At 43.1% G+C, this 22348-nt stretch overlaps 2 protein-coding genes across 6 annotated transcripts in view; one reads left to right on the forward strand and one right to left on the reverse strand.

Moving 5' to 3' along the window:
* Window positions 1-455: 455 nt before the first annotated feature.
* Window positions 456-11160, forward strand: LOC103306138 (thioredoxin). Its single transcript, XM_008168752.3, has 5 exons — window positions 456-868; window positions 4693-4797; window positions 6402-6461; window positions 8837-8902; window positions 10946-11160. The coding sequence occupies exons 1-5, from the start codon at window positions 845-847 to the stop codon at window positions 11006-11008; spliced, it is 318 nt and encodes a 105-aa protein (XP_008166974.1). The 5' UTR covers window positions 456-844; the 3' UTR covers window positions 11009-11160.
* A 2601-nt stretch (window positions 11161-13761) lies between these two features.
* Window positions 13762-22348, reverse strand: part of PTGR1 (prostaglandin reductase 1) — a 30288-nt gene continuing 21701 nt past the window's right edge. For all 5 annotated transcript variants that reach the window (XM_005294786.5, XM_024105670.3, XM_065549730.1 and 2 more), the window contains 6 exons: window positions 22032-22196; window positions 21043-21160; window positions 19314-19469; window positions 16939-17044; window positions 15554-15672; window positions 13762-14512 (listed from right to left, as the gene is read on the reverse strand). In XM_005294786.5, coding sequence (XP_005294843.1) covers window positions 14402-14512; window positions 15554-15672; window positions 16939-17044; window positions 19314-19469; window positions 21043-21160; window positions 22032-22196 — 775 coding nt within the window. In that variant the 3' untranslated portion in view covers window positions 13762-14401. The remainder of the gene's footprint in view (window positions 14513-15553; window positions 15673-16938; window positions 17045-19313; window positions 19470-21042; window positions 21161-22031; window positions 22197-22348) is intronic.

Below are 22348 nucleotides of genomic sequence, written 5' to 3' on the forward strand. Positions count from 1 at the left end.
GCCCCTAGGCATCGCTATGATTTCGGGGAAGGGGGACGTGCGTGCATCCAGGTTAGCAATCGAAAGAGCAGCCTGGGGCGTTGCGACCTGGTGTGTGGAGTTCCAGTACCACTCCGATTTGGCCCGGCAGCCCCCCCCGGCCCTGTCACAAGAGAGGGGCAGCTAGGCCGAATCTGAGCTCCTGGCTGTGACCTAGGGTGACCAGACAGCAAGTGTGAAAATCGGGACAGGGGATAGGGGGTAATAGGAGCCTATATAAGAAAAAGACCCAAATATCAGGACTATCCCTATAAAATCGAGACATCTGGTCACCCTACTGTGACCACACCGTGCCCGGAGGGGGGAGCTGGGGCAGCAGCAGCCACTGTAGGGCGAGGGCAGGCCAGGCTCACTCTCCTGCCCCCCTCCCGTGGGGCCTCCCCTGGCGCTGCCCTGTGCCCCTCCCAGGCAGAGGCAGGCAGGGACCTGTCTGCTTTGGGGCCGGGGGTGACATCTGCTCTGCGGGGGGAATGAGTGGCCGCCTCGCCCTCTCGCTGGGGGAGGGAGGCGCTGTGGTGACTCCTCGGGAGGATTCCCGCGCCCCCGCCGCCTGACAGCTCAGCGCGCGCCGAGCCGAGGGGGAGGGGATGGAAACCCGCGAGCACGAGCTCCGCTACGTCAGCCGTTGGTGCGCATCCTCCACTTCTGGGAAAGGGGAGGGGCGGGGCGCGGACCACGCGTGCGCACTGAGGCCTGGGGGAGTTGGCCTCTATATAAGCAGGAGGGCGTCGGCACCGCGCCACAGGCACTAGCGGTCCAAGTATCAGTTAAGCAGCGTCTCGTGAGCGCAACCCGGGCGGCAACGATGGTGAAGACCGTGGGAAACCTGGTGAGCAGCGGTTGGTGGCGGGGCGGCCTCGGCCAGCGTCTCGGGGGCGGGCAGGGCCAGCTCGGGGCGGGCGGGGTCTCGGGGCGGTTCAATGCCCGGGAACGCGCGCGAGCGCAGCCTCGCCTCGTGCCCGCGCCGTAAGCCTGAGTGGCCCCGCCGCTGGGGGGGGCGCGCGCGGGCGCGGGGCCTGGCACGCCGCGGTTCTTCCCCCTTCCTCCGGGGCAGCGGTGTCCTCGGGGCCTGGCCCGCGCTGCACGGCCGCCCCCACCCCACTGTGCCAGGCCTCGGGGAGCTGCTCTCCTGAGGAGCCTCTGGCTGAGCCGGCGGCCGGTCTGCGCTGGGGAGGGGATCCACTCTCCTCCCCTCCCCCCTGGCGGGACCCTCCCCCTCCCCCCCGGTACTGCGCGTGCCTGGGTAACTGGCCCCTCCCTCCCTTCCTCTGTAATTGTTTGGCGGTCTCGGTTCGAGTGGTTCTGCTGCAGGGCCACGGCGTTACCGTGGCCAGCGTGGCGATCAGCTGCAGGGTAAACTGTCAGCAGCTGCAGCGAGGACTGGCGCTGTGGGCACACCGCCCAAGTGGGCCCTGCATCGGTTAACTTAAAAACAAAACTTCAGCAGAAACTGATGTCGGGCACGCCCTGTGCTATCACAGTATCGCTTCTTACTTGCCACTGGCAGAGGTGGCGTTTTGATGCTGTCAAGGCACTATTATTTTGTCTACCCTCTAAAAATGAGACCGATGAATATAGGTTCCGTGTCCTCTGTTGATTAGCTTGTGTAGTAGTGTAACAATTATGGAAAGTAGGCAGATTCCCTTCTTGGGGGGAGGAGGGAACATTAGGTCAGGAATGGTTTGTGCTCATCTGGGCAAGTAGTTTGCCCAGTACTTTGGGAAGTGTGAGTAAAAGGGGGACCCGATGTTGACAATAACCAAGTCACTTTACTAGTGGTCTTAGCTCTCTAGAAACACTATCTTGTGACAAACCGTCAATGACGCAAAGCTGCTGTGATTGTGTCCTCTTAATTTAAAACTTAAGCTGTTAAACAGAATTATTCTAGTAGTGAATTGGGTCCTAGTTTTTTCATGTGACCCCAAACTGGGTTTGCCAAGGTAGTCTTCAGCATAAAACTGAACCAGATTATACCCACTGGTCCCACCCCAGTGGATTTCATTGGCTTTATGAATGCAGTGAAGTAGAGAACATGATAATGTCTAAATAGCATGTCAAGGAATAGTTATTGGTAGGTTACTGCTAGGGCCTCTGAACCAGTATTTTAGTGCTCAGTTGTCTTATAGCTTCACCAGATTATCTAAAGTAATACTGGTTCCTTCAAAATCTGAATTGGCTTATTTGATCCCTTAATTTACAAGAATTGTTACAGTGCACATCTTGTACATGGCCACAAATAGTCAGGAATAAATGAGTTTTATATTCTACAATTTAATTATTAGTGTCACTGGATCTCTAAGGACTACAAATTCATCTAACATGGCTACCTTGAAATTCAGGCTGTAGCAACACAACCAAATCCAATTTGTACAGATAACTGTCTCTGAATTCCACAATACAGCGAATTACATAGGAGAATTTACTTGCGGGTAATGTTCAGCCAACAATAAAATGGTACATGCTCCGTTCCTCTATCAGTTTTATTTGTAGCATACAAATTGGGCTGCTTTTATCAGCCATCTGGCCAAATTTCTGAATTATAACATACTAAAGGAACACAGCAGTCTTTTAAAATACCTTAAAGTGGCTGTATCTAAAGCTAAGCAAGTGGGTTTTAATTGCATTCATTTAACTGTGTGTGGGATTTTACCTTTGGAGTCTTGTGCTCAAATTTAAGCCAGCTGGTTTAAGTGAAATTCAGCTAACACCTCAGTCTTGGTACAAAATATAAATCTACTTCCCAGAGTCCCTTGGAGTGATGTTGGCTCAAAACTAGTCCACTTTCACAAATGGAGATGGTTTTACTACTGGAGTCTAATGGCTCTAGCTCTATCTGCTGCACATGTAAGCTGCTTAAATAGAAAGAGTGGTTCCATCCTTTGCTGAACTTATAGAAGACTTGGATGTTGGTGCAGGAACATGAAGAAAATTGTTTTCCTGGTGGAGTCTAAATAATTGTGCAGATTTTAATATATAGTTAGCTCCTTAAAATGTAGCTGGATCATGTATTGTTACATCACTTTGGAAGATGGAGGTGGTGGTGCCCAGTGGATAGGGCATGGACTGCAAATTGATTCACCTGGTTTCCAGTTTTGACACTGACCTTCACACCTCTGCTTTTCCTCTTCGTCAAGGCAGCTACGTAATGTGGAAGGTAGCTTGCAGTGCCAGCCAACAGTGCTCATCAACTATAGACAGGAGGTGTTTGAAACCGAGGTTACATCCAGGTTTCACTTCAGAAACTCATTTTTTTTTTATTTTTTTTATTTTTTTTTCAATTTTTGAAAGGAGGAGGCAGGACACAGATGGGAGAGAAGGGGATCGATTTTTAAAAGTAGTATTCATCGTCCTTTTTTCCTTCAGCTGAGGTGACTTAGACCTCACCTCTCTCCGTGTCCCAGTACTTGGTACCCAGAAACCCTGTCTTTATAAGAACATTTGTCACCTGTTTTCTCCATATCGTCTGACTTGACGCTTTCCCAGTCTCCCCAGGTACTGTTGTCAGTTTCCCTGACAGTCTCTCAGATGTTTATCATGCTATTTTGGGAATTAAATAAGAAGTCACTTGGCTTGCAATCTAGGTATATAGCCTAAAACAATCTGAACATCTACGTCCTTCCCTCCCAATGGTGTTCTTATCTAAAGAAAAGGCAAACCGTACATCGGAACTCTTGATCTATGTCATGCATAGAAGCACTGAACCTTGCAGGAAAGCTTCCTTTTTATTGCAAAGGATAATCCACTTAAGTATGAAGACTGTATAATTGGTTCTATAGTGCAGTGTGATTAGCTTATACCTTGTTCAGGGACATGTAACTGAAGTGAGAGGTGTAATTCCGATCTATCCATTTTGGATTGGGGGGAGATGCTATTGTGCTATGAAAACAAAAGGTAGGGCTTTGGTAGTTATGGGCATGAGTCGCCTGCTTTGCATCAAAACCTACTGCTTTGGTGATATTTAAGAATAAAAGTTCTAAAATGTAGGATGAAAGAACTGGACAAACTTGACTGAATGCAGTTAAAATGGCATTTTCAGGAACAGTTGACTGGAAACAAATTTGTATATAAGGATAAGTTGGGTTTGTGGTTTCTATCTGATTAGAATAACAATTCTAATAAAAGATTTCAGATACCCTCATGTATCAAACATACCAGAACACTGGCAGTAGGAAGCACCTGCTTCACTAGTTAGAGCAAGTATTTGATTAGAACTCGACAAACTCTCTCTCCTTCTCTTGCCTAATCTGCATGCCTAGTTGCTTTTTAAAGCAAACTAAAAAGGAAAATCTAGTCTCATGTAGTAGTTCTTTTGTTTGGCTTTGGGCCAGCCAGTACAACAAATCTGCTGCTACAACTTGGTGGGTAATTCCTACATGAGAGAACTTGTTCTATTGCTGAAAAAGTAATAAGGTTACTGTAATAGCGTTTGGGTTGTTGTAGGAGACATTTTTTGGACTCACGCTAGTGTATTCAAAATCCACTGATTCTAAAGAAAGTTTTGGTATGCAACACTGGCTATTAGGATTGAGCCACCAGAATATCCAGTCTGTAAACGGAGTATGAACTTCAAAAACAAGTTAGTCATAAAGAGGGGGACTGATTTGAGCACACTTGCAAAATTAAAACTTGGTGTTGAATCTCTTCTCTCTACAGGAAGAATTTAGGTCTGAATTGAAATCTGCTGGTGATAAGCTTGTAGTTGTTGACTTCTCGGCCACATGGTGTGGACCATGCAAAATGATCAAACCCTTTTTTCATGTAAGTAACAATGCCAAACTCAATACTCTGCTAGTTTTTACAGCTGAGACTTGACTAGTGCAATGCTATCTTACTATAAAACTAGATCACTATGGATGTCTGAACGGTCTTGTGTTACTTGACACACATGGGGGAAGACTTGCAAGAAAATCTCAGTTGTGACCTCCGTGTGACTGTAACCAAAACAATGATATTCCTAATGTTGTCCAAACAATTCTTCACCGCTCTCTTTAAAGCATTCCCTTCCTCCCCCTCCAAAAAAGTGAAATGCTCTTCACAACTTATTGTGAGGATCATAACAAACTGACAAGGTCAAGAAAATTAAAATAATTCAGTTTCTGGTGCCATAAAAGACAGCCTTGTCAAATGATTTTGAAGTCTAAAACTCAAATAACATTCTAACAAAATGACAGAACAGGCTGAAATAATATTAATACTTCTGACCCAAACAAGCAAAGTAAAGAACTGTAACCCTACATGCTAACTCCAAATAGCCATCAGTGAAAACTAGGAATCATGATTCATTAGTGTAATATGTGGCTGTGAACTATTACAAATGTGTAGCTTGGAAGTTGTACCAATTTCCTGGTACAGTAGAACCTCAGTTATGAACACTTCGGGAATGGAGGTTGTTCGTAACGCTGAACAAAACGTTATGGTTCTTTCAAAAGTTTAACACAGAACATTGACTTAATCTAGCTTTGAAACTTTACTATGCAGAAGAAAAATGCTGCTTTCCCTTTTTCAGTAGTTTAACACAGTACTGTACTGTATTTGTTTTTTTTGTCTCTGCTGCTGCCTGATTGCATACTTCCAGTTCCAAATGAGGTGTGTGCTTGACTGGTCAGTTCGTAACTCTGGTGCTCATAACACTGAGATTTTACTGTATCTACTTAGTTTATGAAGGGTAAACCTTTTTAATGAATGAAGTACTTCACATGTGACTCTCCAAAGTTTCAGCGCTATTAAAACTTTGTTCTAATTCTCTTGAGGAATTGAGTCAAACTTTCACAGATTACCAATTTTCTTCAGTCAAAAGAGAAACATTACAATCTTTAAAGCTATTAAAAAGGAATACATGTTTGAGATCCATCTGAAGGAAGAGGGTACATGTATCACTCTGTAGACCTGTAAATCTTACTCTTCAACTGACTTGCAACTTGCTTAATAGTTTTAAAACTTCATTATGTCTTAGGAGCATGCAAATATAATCATCCTACAGACACATCTGTCACATGACTTCATGGTTGAGGGAATGCCCTAATAAGTTCCTCTCTAACTACTTAGTTTAAAGCTGGGTAGTGGAAGGTTTGCCTTTTACTAAAGATCTTAGTAAAAAGCATTTGAAACTAAAATGTACTACTAAAAATCTTAAAATGACTTCTGTAGTACATGTAACTGAACTCTTGACGCTCTAGCTAGTGACATAATTGCTCTATGGCAAATGAAACTTGTACTTATCTACTTTTTAGTAAAAGATACTAACTGGTAAGATTTGTTTTTCCCCAAATGGGGCTCCTATATAAGACTCCTAGAGCACTCTTAAACAAGGTTTTTATGAAGTAAAAACTGCAATTTTAACACTTTTTGTTTTAAAACTTTAGAGTCTTTGTGAGAAGTTCCCAGACGTAGTGTTTCTTGAAGTTGATGTGGATGATGCTCAGGTAAGGTCCTCAAATAGTGCACCAAAAAGTAATACTGTTTGTGGCCGAACTGGCAGTAAAGGTTAACTTTACCATGCAATCTAATACTGGGAAACTTGTCTCCTAAAAAACTTGGTGTTTTTAGGAGACACCTACAATGGTCTTTGCTCTCAAAATGGTCAGTCGCTGCAACAGTGGTTACCTAGAGCAAGAAACTAGGGATTAATTGTTATTTCTAAAGGGAATATTTTAATCCCCGTTAGTAATTCAGCATTTCTCCATCATGTACTTTAATTCCTAGCAAACACTAATTGACAAGAGATCGGTCTGATTGCTAAAGTGATCTCGATCCTGTACTCCTTGCATATCCCAAACTCCTGTTGTCCTCAGTGCATGTGAATAACACTTGATGGAAACATTTAAACTAGACTAAAATATCAAGAATTCATTTTAAAGTCCAAATGTTAATAGGGGGATTTCTCTAATATCTGGAATCAAGCCATCTTAAAATGTCAACTTGAGTTTGTTTTCAATTCTTCTAAGGAAACTGAGATCCTCTCAGGAGACTTCTTATGTTCCTAAAAGCTTATGCTTCAGGGTTTCAGCTGGCCATCTACAGCAGTCAGTTAGGGATTCTCTTGCACTCTAAGGGCTGGTCCCCACTTAGTCCGGACTTCGGACTAAGGTACGCAAATTCAGCTACGTTAATAACGTAGCTGAATTCGAAGTACCTTAGTCCGGACTTACCGGGGTCCAGACGCGGCCGGAAGTCTCCCCCCGTCGACGCTGCGTACTCCTCTCGGAGAGCTGGAGTACCGGTGCCGATTGTGGGCACTTCCGGGATCGATTTATCGCGTCTTAACCAGACGCGATAAATCGATCACAGAACATCGATTGCGTGCCTCCGGACCAGCCGGTAAGTGAAGACTAGGCCTTACTCTCCTCCACCCATTGTATTATGGGTTTTTTAATATCCTTCCTCAGAAGCATTGGGGTGACCATTGCTGCTGCAGATGGGACATTGGATGGTGAGGGACAGGTCTCTGAGGTGGCACCACTGTGCAGTCTCAGATGCCTTGCTAGCTGGTTCTTCCTCACATGCTTGGGGTGTAACTGATTGCCATGTGTGGAGTTGGGAAGGAATTTTCCCCCAGGTCAGATTGGCTCTGGCTGGCGGAATAGGAGGGGAAGAGGGTTGTCTTCCTTTGCAGCATGTGGATTTGGGTCAGTTGCCAGAATTATCCGGGTATATTGCACAATCACTTCCATGCCATTGGGGGGGCCTTGGGCACAGGTGCCCCTTGATCCTTGCTTTTGTTGCTTGTGGTACATATGTCTAGTCTCCTGTGGGTTGTAATACTTTCAGTTGTTGGGTGTATTGTGCAGGGGATGGCCTGCAAGATACAGGAGGTCAGACTAGGTGATCTGATAGTCCCTTCTGGCCTTAAACTCTGATAACTGCTCAAAGCTTCCACTTGGCCCTCATATAAGTGATACAACATTTGTTGCATTCTGAAGTACTTATGCTGTAGTAGGCTTGTCTGTGTATTGGCAGTATTTCTAGCTTGCCAGCAAATCTTGTTTAGAATCTGTGGTCATCTTGCACTCCCCTCCCATAGTTTGCAAATGTTATAGAGGAAAAACTACCTACTTATGTATTTGTCTTCCTGTGCCCCTGCTGTGAAGGTACCTTGAATAGCATAGGCACTGCTCCCTGCAGGGGTTGAAGCCAATCTAAATTTCACTCCCTCTTTCTCCTCTCCCTCCCCCCCCCCCCCCAAACTTTCAGTTAGGGTAACTTAATCGGTCTTTGGATATGTGATCTATTAAAGCTGATGCTTCTCACCTGAAGCTATTGTTTGCTAGTGATAAACTATTCTTGAGTGGTAATAAACAGCAGGAAATGACTCATTGCTTAAAAGTATCTGTCCTTTCATAATGAATGATAAACACTTCTAATTGGAATATCTTCATAAGCCTTTCCAATATAGGTTCTTAATAATTGGAACAGATGGAAGTAACATCAGATTGCAAACCTGGCTGACTAGATGCTTGTTTAACAAACTCATTAGGCAGACCTTCAGCTGTGAAATTACCTTACAAATAAGGCATGATATGGAAGTTAGCTTTCTGTAGTATTGTGCTACTTTCTGCAGAAGTAGTCTTACTTGTTTCTGTCTAAACAAATCCAGCAAAGAGGATGAAACCACTGCTAGTTGTAGGAACAGGAAGACTATAGTATATCCACATAATAACTAGTGACTGGTCTTAAACTGACCAGAGTAGCAAATAATTACTTAGTTCCCTTTCATTTTCTGTAATCTGTTACAGATCTGATGTCTGGTCAGTTATGTTTAATTTGCCAAGCTAAAATTGCAGTGAAACTTTCTTTTTAGGAGGTTGCTTCAGAGTGTGCAGTCCAGTGCATGCCAACATTCCAATTCTACAAGCAAGGCAACAAGGTAGGTTTTCAACATTCTTCGTGAAACAGTATAGGTGCGGGGAGGGGGGATACTGGATGCTAAAACACTAAATATGAATTATGTATAGGGCCCAGAAAAAAACATTTTAATGAGGTTTAACTCAGCTGCTGGAAGTTATTTTAGGGAAAAATAGACTGGGGCAAGTGACCACACAAAATAGCCGTTTCCTGAATATTTCTCTGGAGAAATGGCACCTTGTGAAGATCTCACAATAGCTTGCATCTCAATTTACCTCCTGAGCAGTATAGTTCACTTACACATACTCACTTAGGCTGGGTCTACACTACCCGCCTGAATCGGCGGGTAGAAATCGACCTCTCGGGGATCAATTTGTCGCGTCCCATCGGGACACGACAATCGATCCCCGAATCGACACTCTTACTCCACCAGCGGAGGTGGGAGTAAGCGCCATCGACGGGAAGCCGCAGAGGTCGATTTTTGCCGCCGTCCCTACAGCGGGGTAAGTCGGCTGTGATACGTCAAATTCAGCTACGCTATTCGCGTAGCTGAATTTGCGTATCTTAAATCGACACACACCCCCGGCCCCCCGTAGTGTAGATGTAGCCTTAGAGAGCACAAATGGCTTTAGAGTAGCCTCGGAAACAAGGAAGTTCATATTGGCACCCTAAAAAAAGGATAATGTTTAGCCTTCTGCAGTGGGTCACTAATGTTAGACACAAACTACTTCTAAGTGATTTAACTGCATGTAACAAGTTCTGGCAACCTTCTAGGTTTGTATTCCAGGTAAATCCTAATGTGAAGTTTTGACCCAGACTTTGAGCCTCTCTTCAGAACCTAATATGTCTGAAACCTGCTTTATGCACCTATCCCAGCTGCAGGCCAGCTGGACTTAATTTTAATTAGTATTCCTATCTTTTTGTGACCCAATCATAACTAAACAACAATTCATAACTTTTTTCAAAAAACAAGCAAACTAATCTATTAGATGTGTTTAGTCTTCAGCTATATAGAAAGGCTACGGAAACAAATTCAGTACTTCTGCACAATACCAAAATTGTAATTACTGTAAATCATGTCAGAGCTGATAAGTCTAAACTCCAGGTGCTATAATAAAGAACTTGGGCCAAGACTACTTATGCTTTCTCTCAACCTAGAGGTGAGCTTCTGGTTGGAATATCTGATTTAGTAACCTCATTTGGCTGGCTGTTCTCCAAAAGCACTTAGTTATGAAATAATTGGATGGCTGTGCTCTAATATAAAACAAGTCCTTCATACTGACTGTCATCTTCATTGTGGACTAGTGTATAACCAGACTTGCAGGCACACTGCTCAAATAATTTTGTTCATGTTAGGAAGGCCTTCCGGGGGTGGGAGCTGTGGCTTTCAAAAACTAAATTTGCCCATCAGAAAATATGCCTCAAATGTTGGGTGGATTGAATAGGTGGTTACTATGTCCAGTGTAGACAAGACTCTATCTTCTAGAATCTCTAGTAACTTTCTCTTTAAAACTAAATATATCCTTTCGTTGCTGAGTCTGTTCCTTGTTCACAAATCTAACTCTGAAAACATGTTCTCCAGCAAAGTATTACCTAAAGTTAATTCATCTGGATGTGAAGTGGTGTCATAACACCTTAATGCAGTAGGTGAAAAGACATTGTCTTGCATCCAGAGTTTAACGGAGTAGTTTGTGACCTCTTGTAGATAACATGCAAGATTTTTGGTAAGAAAAGTTTAAATCTTTACAACTTTTGAGAGCCAAGATTGACATGGCGTATGTGTAGCTGTTTATGAAATCTGTAAAACTTTGTATCTGTAAGACGAGTCAGTAGGAGGTGCTTGGAGAACAATAAAGCAGAGTCTGGCCCAAAGTGTGTAAAATACTTGGGCTGCAGAATACAAAATCTGGAAATCAAAACAATACTTCAAACCGCCAACATTGGCCACTTCTTATCCTCTGATTTATGGGACTAAAATTGCCAGTATCTTTCCAGGAATTATAAAACTATTTGGGCTAAAAATCATTGTTTTAAATGGCTGCTATTAAACAAATTATTGTTACAGGTGCTTGAATTCTCTGGAGCAAACCGAGAGAAGCTTGAAGAGAATATTACCAAGCTACGCTGATCGAACAGTGTGAACAGTTAATGTTGACTGTTTATATATAGCCTGTAACTTTTTCTACTTATGGAGTCTAATCAAGTTAGCTAAATATGTATCCAAAAATTTTGTCCCTTCAGACTGTAAATGAGTACAATAAAATGTAAATTCTTCACTTACAGAGACTGCTGTCCAGTGTGTGAAACTAGGCAGCTTGCATCAGATATAGCTGTATTACTTCTGCGGGTGGATGGCTAGGTGGTAATGTGGTGGTCTGCTGGACCAAATGCTAGGTATGAAGTTAATCCCCTCCATCCCTCTGAAGTACTCTCCTAAAACTAGATGGCCATTCTCACTAGTATTGACCTGTTTTGTACAGCATGAGATCGCTAATTTCCAGCAGTCTGTCCTGTTTAAACAAAGTTCTCAATGCAAAAAGTTCACCATAACCCATTTTACTGCAAAACATGCTTTTTGGATTAAGACACATTACGTGGTACTAATAATCTATCTTACTCTGCTCAGGTTTGGAGGTGCCAACACACTGTCATGCTAATGTCTGACTAAGGTACCAAAACTATAGTTTTAATGGATTTAGAGGGTCACAGTGTTAGAAAAACATTCCCAGGATTCCATATTCAAGATGTCTCACTTGCCTGGCTCAGAAGTAATATAGTGAGGAAATATTTGATGCAAAAACTTGAAATAATGAGGGTGGGGAAGAGTGGTCCAAGCAACCTTAGCAAGGTTGGTATGTGTTACGTGCTGTCAATTGGCTTCATTGTCTGGATGACTTCAGGTTAAAGCTTTTTTCAGTTCCAAAGTCTAAAAAAAGTACTTTGGTGCTGTTTGTCACAAGATCATGGGTCTGGTCTATTCCCCACCCTGTAACTAGTCCCCTGGGAGTGCCCAAGGACCCACACCATTCCCCAGGGGCAGGCACCTGTTCTCTACGACTGAAATGAGATCTTGGGGCACTAGCAATACCCGTCTTTCTTTAGTTCCCTGTGGCAAATCTAGACAAGCCAGACTCGTACAGTACAAGGCCTCTGCACCCCTTCAGGATGAGTATTTGCATCTGCCTTCCAGAGTTTTTTGCTGTTAGGTGTCAATTGTTCAGTCATTAGGGTTTGCCTTGTTTCTTTGATTCTCAGTTGATATGGGTTGGTTTCACCAAGTTCTTTAATGACCCATTGGTGACACCTCATGTCTCTTCTTCAACTCCAAGAGCAGTGTTAACCTTTCACACCTCTTGGGTAGCAATGAAAAGTACCAAGGGAAAGTGAGGCAGACACAAGCTTCATAAATTACAAAAGATTCCCACTCTGTCACACTGAACTCAGCTGACTCAAGCTGAATAGAACTGGGGACTTCTTGTGTGACATCTTGTGCATTAATTCATCACACAGCAACCTTACAATACTACTGATGAGTTAGTGGCTAGGAGGTTTTATTGCATGGACTATCAAACTTAATAGTTTAGTGCTACACTCCCTCGCACAAATCAGAATATAGGTAGAATTTACAGGTCAAGTTTATAAAAAATTAAAAACTTGCAAAGCCTGTCATGGCTGACCTATTATAGTAAGATTATTTTTTTTTTTAAAGACGTGTCCTGGTCTCCCATTATTCAGCAAGAAGGCTGAGCTGTATTTGTGTGAGTGGGCCAGGGCTTGCTTCCAGCCAGAACTACTTCCCATCTTTTCAAGAGCAGTGGAGCTGCAGGCAGTAATTCCCATCAACTATCAACAAAGTTGTGCTTGAGTCGATCTTGCTTTTCCTAGTTAACTTACTCTCAAGCCTGTATTCCTTGGCAATAGGTTAGTCAACTGCCTGAACCGTCAGGCTGTTTGTTTGAAGTTAAGATAGTTGTACTGATGCAACTGGAAGGCTAAAGATGTAGCATTTATACCACATGATAGTTCAGACTCTAGCAGGGATGTTTGCTCTTGCCTTAGCATCAGGCATAGGACACTTCAGGTTTTTTGTTTTTATAAGATGTTGACTTTGGACTCCATTTGGCTTCCTGAAGCCCATGCAGAATCTAATCTGTCTTGGCAACAGGGAGTGTTGCCTAATTTTAAGATGCATTAGCTGCTGTTGCACTTAATACATTCAGCATTCATTTATCGGCATGATAGCCAGTAGAGCTAATATAATATAAGCCCTGACTTGGATGATATGAGCATGCTGTGTGAACCTTTTAGTTGCCTTATTCATCATTTGTAGGGGTTCTGACCTCCCTGTTGTCTCCATAGAGTTCGCTGCTTCTGTGTGCATCTGCAGATAGAGCTCTGATGTTATTCAAGTTACTTACTACTACAAGCTCTCAATTTTAGGCTATTTTCAATATCTTTTGAGTTTGAGCACTATTTTGTCTATCTGGGCCTCCCTTACTCTTCCACAACATGAGAGAGTCTTAGACACTCAGCTCACAGGAGGTAAAGGCATATGACCACTAAATTCCTACAGAATTTCCTAGATTTGGATACATACTTGTCCTAGTGAGTGTGAAGAGCTGCCTGAGTTAAAACAAGGAGTTATCCTCAAATTGGCATGGTGGGTGTGGTCAGAGGGAAGGAGATGGTGTGTAAAACACAGATGGGGGGGGGGGGAGAGAAGAGAGATTCAAATTAAATTACAAAGTTGGCAGATGTCAGTCTTTCCCAAATTAATGTAGAATGCATAGCTGATCAGTCAGGTTATTTGATGCACAAAAACAGAACAAGTCATAAATATTGCCACTCCATGTAGTCAGTTTCATGTCACGGTAAGAACCATTTTCTTTATCAATAAGATTTTAATGGCTTATTTTTCTTTGCATAAACATACAGCATATTAGAACAGCTCTAAACTATTTAATTAGATTACTGCTGGGTTACATGTTGCTGTGACTGTGACAAGCATGTTAGCTACAGAATAAAATCTACATTTTAAGGGGATCTAGTACAAATCTATTAATGACTATTTAGCAGATGCTATTTAAAAGATTGCAGTTGACTTCTGCTCTCTGCATGGACCTTAGAAAACATCAAGCTCTTAAGCAGCTCAGTTAAGGTTCCTTGCTTTTAAAAATAAGGTCAGATCCTCAGTTAGTATAAAGCCATAGAGCTTCACTGACTGTTTACCTGGCTAGCATTTTTCAAAATGCCCATGAAATTAGAGTATTCTTGTAAATATCAATCACATGTATCAATGAGGACTGATTATAGCAGTGATAAAGTGGATTAATCACTTAGCTACAGGAGCAACAATTTGTTGTAGCATTGCATTATTTGAGGAAGCATCACTTTCCCCAAACCAGTTGGAGACTTGTCTAATTTGAGTATACTTTAGCACATTAAAAGTTGTGGTTGAGCATTTGGCAACAAGACAGAACCTATTGGTATAGCTTTCCTAAAGGAATGAACCACATGCCCTTTACACTTTTATTATTGCTTTTCCAAGGTTTTCTCCCTTTAACAGTCCCATGAAAGCTGCTGGCATTTTTTCAAATCCTTCAGTAACATGTTCTTCACACTTAATTTTCCCCTGTGCAAAGAAAAAACAAAACAATTTCACTCAGTTTTCTTCTGCTGTGCAGGTGGTCTAAACTGTAGCTAGATTCCTTCAACTCATATCATTCCTAGCAGCTGATGTGAACTGTGGTAGTTCTGTTGAAGTCAATGGAGCTGAACCTGTTTACATCAGCTAAAGAGCTCACCCTTTGAGAGTAAAGGGTAATGTCTGTAGTGTAAGATTATTTGTTTTAGTGACCTCCCACTATTCAATACTGCTCAGCAAAAGTGATTTAAACATGGTTGCTGTTTTTGGTGGCCCATCTACCATTGTTCCTCTGACTGATGCCAAATTCCCTATGGAACATCAGTTACTTTAGCAGAAGCTAACTGCAATAGGTCTAACAGAACTAAGTCTTCAGGTGTGGAGCATTAGAACTCTCTAGAAACAAGATTTCTCTTCCTCCCCTAGTAAGGGCTGTAGTGCCAACCCAACTGATAAGCCCCACAACAACTGTTGGGTGCTTTGATGCTTAGTGTTGTCTTTAGGTTTCACATTTTCAAGCTTTACTCTGCAACCAAAGGGAGGTAATAAAAAAAATTCACAAGAATTGGCCATGCTTTAAGTGGAAGGGTAAGGAATAGAGCGAGTACTTTAAATATTTGGCGGGGGGGGGGCAAAAAAGGCAGAGTTAAAAGGTAGTTGGACTAGTTTTGAAATGGGTCTTAAGAGATTTGCATTTAAATTTAGGGATATCCTAGGCTCCCTTCTCACTCGTCAGCTGCCTGACCTTACAGTGGAGATGAGCTGAGTTTGGTATCTTGCCCCTTCAGTTTTGGCCAAGCATAGTTTTGGCTGTTGCATGCTCTATTCCTCTCTTCTGTATTGTGTTCAGCATGGTTTGACGCTGACACACACTACCCCCACACAACCTGCTAGAGGGACATGTTGGGTGTGAAAGAGCAGTGTATGAGAGCAGACTTGGCTCGTGTTAGTGTGGACAGGCTTTTGTTAAGAGGGAAGTAGCAGCATAAGTTCACATACTGTAGTCTGAGAAACTGCCACACCTCTTACCTCTGCAACCCATTTTAACAATATCTTCAGGGCCTCCTCACGCCTGTGATTCCACCGTGAGACAATAAATCCTTCCATGTAAAGCTCCTTGAAGATCATTGGGATCTGAACATACGGTCCTGTTGGAAATGGTAATAGACAAAACCGTGGTAATACTACTTTGTTTAAAACCAAACCAATGTGCAGTAAGGAGAAGTTGAGATGCTGATAAAGCCAAGCTAGTCAGCCTAAGGCTGCACTTCTTGACCAGATTGGGCCCTGCACAAAATGGTGACAGTGGTGGTGCAGACCACCTCACCCCTGAATACACATAGCCCAGTGGTTAGAGCACTGACCCAGGAACCTGGAACGTTAGAAATGCCTAACCTGACTTTCACCTACAGTCAATACTGACTTCAATTGACTACCAATGCAAATCCTACCATAAAAGTAAAACCATCTAAAACCCTAGGGAAAGAACTTTTCCATCTAGATGACTGAACTGTGTAATCTGCTTTGCTACAGAAATAGCATGCATCAGGCTGTTTTACCATTGCTGTTTGTGTTTACTTAACATTTGTTAGGTAAATAACACCCTAAAGATAAAAAGTTGGAATCCTTGAAACAAACTAGCTCTTCATTTTCTACTGCCCCCTAGTGGTGTGCAAGAGTAACTCTGCAGTAAATCTCATTTAAATCACATATACTAACTGTCACCAGGTCTGTTATATGGTGCATTCTCTGGTTGTACTCTGCAAGGGATTCCTTTCCTGCTGCTATTGGCATTTTAGATGAGAGGTCCAGTCACTGCTTGTGCTGAAAATTAGTAATTTACACTTCTTGGACAATTTATTTCTATGGTTGTTGCCCATCACTACTCTTTCCCATTCCTGTTAAACCAACATTCATCCCCCCTCCCCTCCCTTCCTCTTGGTAGATGGACAACAGGACAATGCGATTTAACTATCTGGAACTGTTTTAATGTTAAATATCAAAGATCAGTTATAAATTGTTGAAGTGAGGGGTTCTCCCATTTGAGGAGCATCCTTGTTTACTCAGATGAAGCTTTGACTACACTGAGCCTTGCTGTTTGTCTGTGAAGCTTTACCATTCCGTGGTGGGAAAGGGTGCCATGCACTAAATGTGTTTATTTGCTTTTTAATTCTGGGACAATACAGCTTTGTTTTTGAGGCACAGAATACAAGATGATTGTGATTAACTTTGTCCTAAAAATGCAGCATTGGAGATGCGTTTGCTCCACAAAATATATATTTTAATTTTGAGGGTTTGTTTCATAATATAAAAACAAGCAACATAAAAACCATTAAAAGAATTCAGAGAGGAAAGTTCTTTCTTCATTATTTTTTCTACCATAAAAAGTAACTAACTGACAAAAAGACTCCTACCTTTCTGGGGCACTGTGTCATTGTATCCAGAGATGGCTCCGCACACAGCAATCCTCCCAAATTTCTTCATTTGATTCAGAACAATACTTGAAAACTCTCCACCCACCTAAGGTAGTCAGAACATAGATAAAGTTACAGATGAAACCCCTATTGATCATTAAGGGGCCGAACTTGTAAACACTTAAGCATGTAAATAACTTTTCTCATGTGAGTTATCCCATTGAGCAGTGCAGATCTACTGAGGGGCTAGTCACTAGAGTCAAGTTACTCATAAGCTTAAGTGCTTGTAGGAGCGGGCCCTTATTTAGAAGTGTTTGACTCAGAAGCACTGCTCTAGGCCCATCTCTGCTATATGTTATGTGTCAGTCCCATAATATCAAGACTGAGGGTCAGGGTCGTCTTGGCACGCCGTTTCCTATTTAGATAGCACCAGCTGTACACAGCATTTTAAAAACACATAAGAGGACATAGTGCCTGCCCTGAAATGTTCATCTAAATTAGACAAAGGACAGGGAAGAGATTGAGTTTGAGAGCAGCAAGATGAACACCTTGGATCTAATTTAATATCAACCTGGAAAGGTAAGCAAGGTTAAACAGATAGAGGCATGGTGTGAGGAAGGAGGTGGATGGTTAGCAGGTGAAGTCTAACCAGAAGTAGAGTTTTTTTAGGAAGGTGTGTGTGTGTGGAGGGGGAAGCAGCTGATCTAGGGAGAATGTGAAAAGGGGAGTGGACAAGATGAAGGCTTTGATGGAGGTATAAGGAGCTGGAAGAGTGCAGGCACAAAGTGGGCTTGGAAGAGAGAGACTGGGCAGGATCTTGAAAATAGTACCAGAATACCAAGCAAGAATTTCTGCTGACAGTATTTATATTTACAGTATATCCCATTAGGCCTCCAGCACTGGAATGATCAGATCTTCCAAATGGCCTGCCTGATGCAGGAGTGCCAATTATTTAAATGGGTAGACAAACAGTAGTAAGCTATTGTTCCACAGCTTTCTCATAGGAGTCTGTGCGAGAAGTAATTTGTAACATCCTCTCCTCAGCTTGACAAAGCTTCACTGGCAACATGCTTTTTCCATTTGCTTGGCAAAATATTGAATATTTTTCCCTGTGTTTCTAAATGGAGATTTTTGTGTTGTTGTTTTATTTGTGCACCAGCTGTGCTGATGTCAGCCCGCTTCTGGGAAAAGGTTGTAAATCCTGCTCCGGAGCCAAGCTATTCCCAAAGGGCATGCCTTAGCATTTTAGGAGAGTATTAACACTAAATAACTTATGTGTTTTTCATCCTTACCACCCTCCCCACATATATGCTCTCAGCTATTGACTTTCATTAAAATACTGTGTCTATAGGGAGGCTACTTTTCCAAATGCTCACCCCAACATCTGCAGGGCACTGGAGACAGGGATTTAAACGTGTGATGTGAGATCATGTCAGATGGGAGCCTAGGCTTTAACTTAACCAGTTTGGATCTACTAAAGAACAACTTGCCTTGACTAGAGCTTTTGAAGGTATTATTACATCGCGTGAAATCCGTCTAGCTCATGCAGTCTAACACCACGTCTTTAAATCCTAGATGAGGCTGAATAGCTAGAACTGAAACATGGTTGATGTAGTCATGGTACTGATGGCTATTTTCCTGACCTGCCACCCAAGACAGTGTGTCAAGGGCTCTATCACACCTAGGCAGACAGGTCCTTTGCTGCTGAAAGTCAGTGGAGCACCATTGAATGGAATGCACCTACACCAATTTACATCAGCTGATCATCTAGCCCCGGGTGACTTTTGTAAGTGTCTTCCATGATGAAGCCACACCTTATTATGAATAAGGGGGTGTGCTTGTCAAGAAAACCTACGAAGATCAGAGGGTTTTTTTTTTTTTTTTAATCTGTAATGACTGACATTTTGGGACTTTTCCATGTTAGTGGGGCAGGGGAATGCGGGGGGGGGGGGGGGGGGAGGCATTGTGATGGTAACCGTTGAACCATTTCCCCTGAAAACGTTGAGGGCTGCCAAATTGGGGCAGGAGGGAAGATTAAATGAGCAATAACTCTCATCATCAAGGCCAATGGTTTGCCAGGGATTCCTTGACTGCTTTGATCTTTCTGGGGAAAAAGTCGAACCCGCCCGCTGGCTTAAGAATAGCGGTGCTCCTGAACTGGAACTTCAGAATTCCATGAAAACACAGGCCAGCAGTTTTCGCTAGCAAAAGAGGAATTTGAAAGAGAAAACTGAAAGAGAGCGTAAGCCCGGACATTCTCTCAGGGGGCTATTTCTCACAGGACTAAGCCACAACATTCCAAGTGCACGTGCACAGCAGAAAGAAGTGAACATTTGCAACAAACTGCACTCTTGCCAACCCCAGTTTGAACTCACGTTATCAAAGTAGCAGTCGTAGCCATCGGGTGAGGCCTTCTTCAGTGCTTCTTCCAAGGATCCTACAGTCTTATAGTTAAAGGCTTCATCAAAGCCAATCTGTTTCAGATAAGCAACCTTTTTATCTGAGCCAGCGCAGCCAACCACTTTGCAACCCTGGAGGAAAAGAAAATACGTCTTAACGCAGAGGTGGTTTCAGAATAAAATACAAGATACAAATGAGATGCTACATGCCACCAGGCAGCAGAGCCTGCAACTCTCCCTTGCCTTTCCCTGCCCTGCACAGCTTTGGAATGCTGCAGGTTCCCCAGCTCCCACAGCCTTGAGTCGCCCTGTGAAAGCGGATTCCCCTGCTTCTCTTTGCCCTGCACAGAAAGTAGTCAACAGGCGACATGAGACTTCGAACTCTACACTAAGGTATTTTATAGGTGTTCAGTTAGCCTCTGGCCTAGATTTTAGTGCTTTAGCTACGGCGACCCCAAAAAAGGAAGATACCAAATACAATTTCAAGAGTGTCATTTTCAAGGATCCATCACTGAAGGGGTTAAATTTATGACGTATGATACAAACCACTTAACAGTCACATTTCAGACCATTTCTCTTTGTGTTATTGACAGAGACAGAAAAATGTTTCTAAAAGTGTGTACACTCTCCTCCCTTCCCACCCCACATTTTAATCTCCTGTAAGGCAGGGGTTCTCAACCTTTTTCTTTCTGAGGCCCCCCCACAAACATGCTATAAAAACTCCATGGCCCACCTGTGCCACAACTGTATTTTTGCATACAAAAGCCAGGGCCAGTGTTATGGGTTAGCAAGCAGGGCAATTGCTCAGAGCTCCATACCACAGGGGACCCTGCAAAATTAAGTTGCTCAGGCTTTGGCTTCAGGGGACTCCCAGGCTTCAGCCCTGCATCGTGGGACTTTGGCCTTCTGCCCTGGGCCCCAGTGAGTCTAATACTGGCCCTCTTGGTGGCCCCCTATAACCTATTTGCAGCCACCCCAGGGGCCCCAGCCCCTGGTTGAGAACTACTGCTGTAAGGTACATATATTGTATGATGCTGACAGGTGAAGACTTGCTTGTGGAGTAGTGGCAATATGTATGAGGAAAGCACGTGCCGTATCACTGACTAAGGAGAGTGCTGGTTGCAAGGTTTGCACCAGCTGAATGATAAATGCAGGCAGGAATTGGTCATGGCATCTTTTATTTATTCCCTGGGGGCAATACTCTGTTTCTCATCTGGCTGTTCACTACCACACTGCTAGATACGCATAGCTAACTGGATCTGTGATCCTGGTTCTTGCAGTAAGCCGGTGTGCTTTAGCGGATTATGGGGACACTATTGACAGGGAGAACAGATCAGTGACATATACACATTGCAGACTGTTACTTATGCTCCTGGGCTCAATTCCAGGCCTAGCCCTAGTCACATGGAGGCAATGGGGCTTCTCAACTGAGTGAGGCTTCACAGGGTGGGGCTAGCAGTCCCCAGGAGCAATAGTAATTGGAAACAACCATCATTTTAATTTAATTCTCCTACTAAAAGTGCCTTGCCAGAGGTTTTTTTATTATTATTAATTATTATTATTATTATAGTTAAACAACTGATCTTGGAGCAAGTCCCATCTAAGAGACGCTTTGTCCCCCTTCCTCCTAAGCACTCAAATCCCTCCACTCCTCTCCTTAGCTTGACAGTCTATGGTGTTCATATGAACAATTCAAGCCACTCACTCCGATTTTAGCAATCTGCCCCACCACTGAACCCACAGCTCCAGCTGCTGCAGTAACCAGCACGGTGTCTCCTGCTCTAATCTTGCAGATCTCAAATAGGCCGAAGTATGCAGTGAGGCTGAAAGAGAAAGGAAATGTTCAGTGGAGACATTACAAACACCGAGTCCGGTCATGCTTCATGTAGCTGTCCAGGGGAGGGGTTATCTCATCCCATTAGAGATTCTATATGAAGTGCTCGGAATTATTTATAAGGTGTACAAAATCCATTCAAGCTATTTGAATGTGGAAAGCTAAACATCTTGCCCATTTTTTAAATAAATGTTAAGAAGCTTCTGTTCTGCCCAGATCACAAATAACAAGTTGCAAGCTTTCCATGTGGCTTGTCCTACAAATATAGAGGTAAGAAAAGAAGCAAGTTAGGAGGAACTAGGCAAGAGAAAGCATAAGTGGAATGGAATTTCTTCTGTATTTAGGGCAGGGTTACCATGAACAGTAGCTCTGTTCAACAGGTATAGATGTGCTTTTGATGCTGCTATAGGACTGTAGAATTCTACAGCTGCATGTTTCCATCTTTGTGCAAACTCTGGAAATACAGAGAAATCAGCAGAGCAAGTTCAGTATTTTATGAGCCCTAGCTAGTTACCACTGAAATCAAAAAGAGTCCTTCCATCAACTCTAATGTCTGTTGGACTGGGCCTTCGGTCTGCTTTTTAATTCCAGCACAATACTCTGTCCCCATCCCATATGGCCAAGAAGCAACCGTGTGGTCTCCAAGTAGGGGGAGAATAGGGTCCAAATGGAGACATAGAACTATAAGCCTCGCACATGCAGGATGGGTCAAAATTCAGTCCCTCTTCAGTGGCAAGAGCCTCTCAGAGCATGCACTGATTAGGCTCAAGTGTGGCGTGGTAGAGCCTGCACACAGATGGCTGGAAATCTCAATGCAGCGAAGTTTGGTTAGTCTTTATATAGCCTGTGGTATGACTTACCCTGGCATGCCAATTGTCCCAAGAGCCAAAGATCTGGGGAGCTTTTCTGGCCAAGGAGGAAGCAGCTGTAGATCTTTCCCATCAGAGATGAAGTGAGTTGTCCAGCCTGAATTAGCCTCAACATAGGTCCCTACTGGGTAGGTGGGATTCTTGCTTTCCACAACTCTGAGAAGACAAACGAAAGCCACACTTTACAAACCGCTCCTTCTCCCTAGCTTTGCTAAATATTTACATAGGGCTTGGGGCTGTGAGAGGGTTAGGAGGAAATGCTCCCTTTAGGCAGGTGAACACAAAAAACTAGCTACACTGTACATTTC

This window comes from Chrysemys picta, chromosome 6 (genome assembly GCF_011386835.1).
Source record: "Chrysemys picta bellii isolate R12L10 chromosome 6, ASM1138683v2, whole genome shotgun sequence".
NCBI lineage: Eukaryota > Metazoa > Chordata > Testudines > Emydidae > Chrysemys > Chrysemys picta.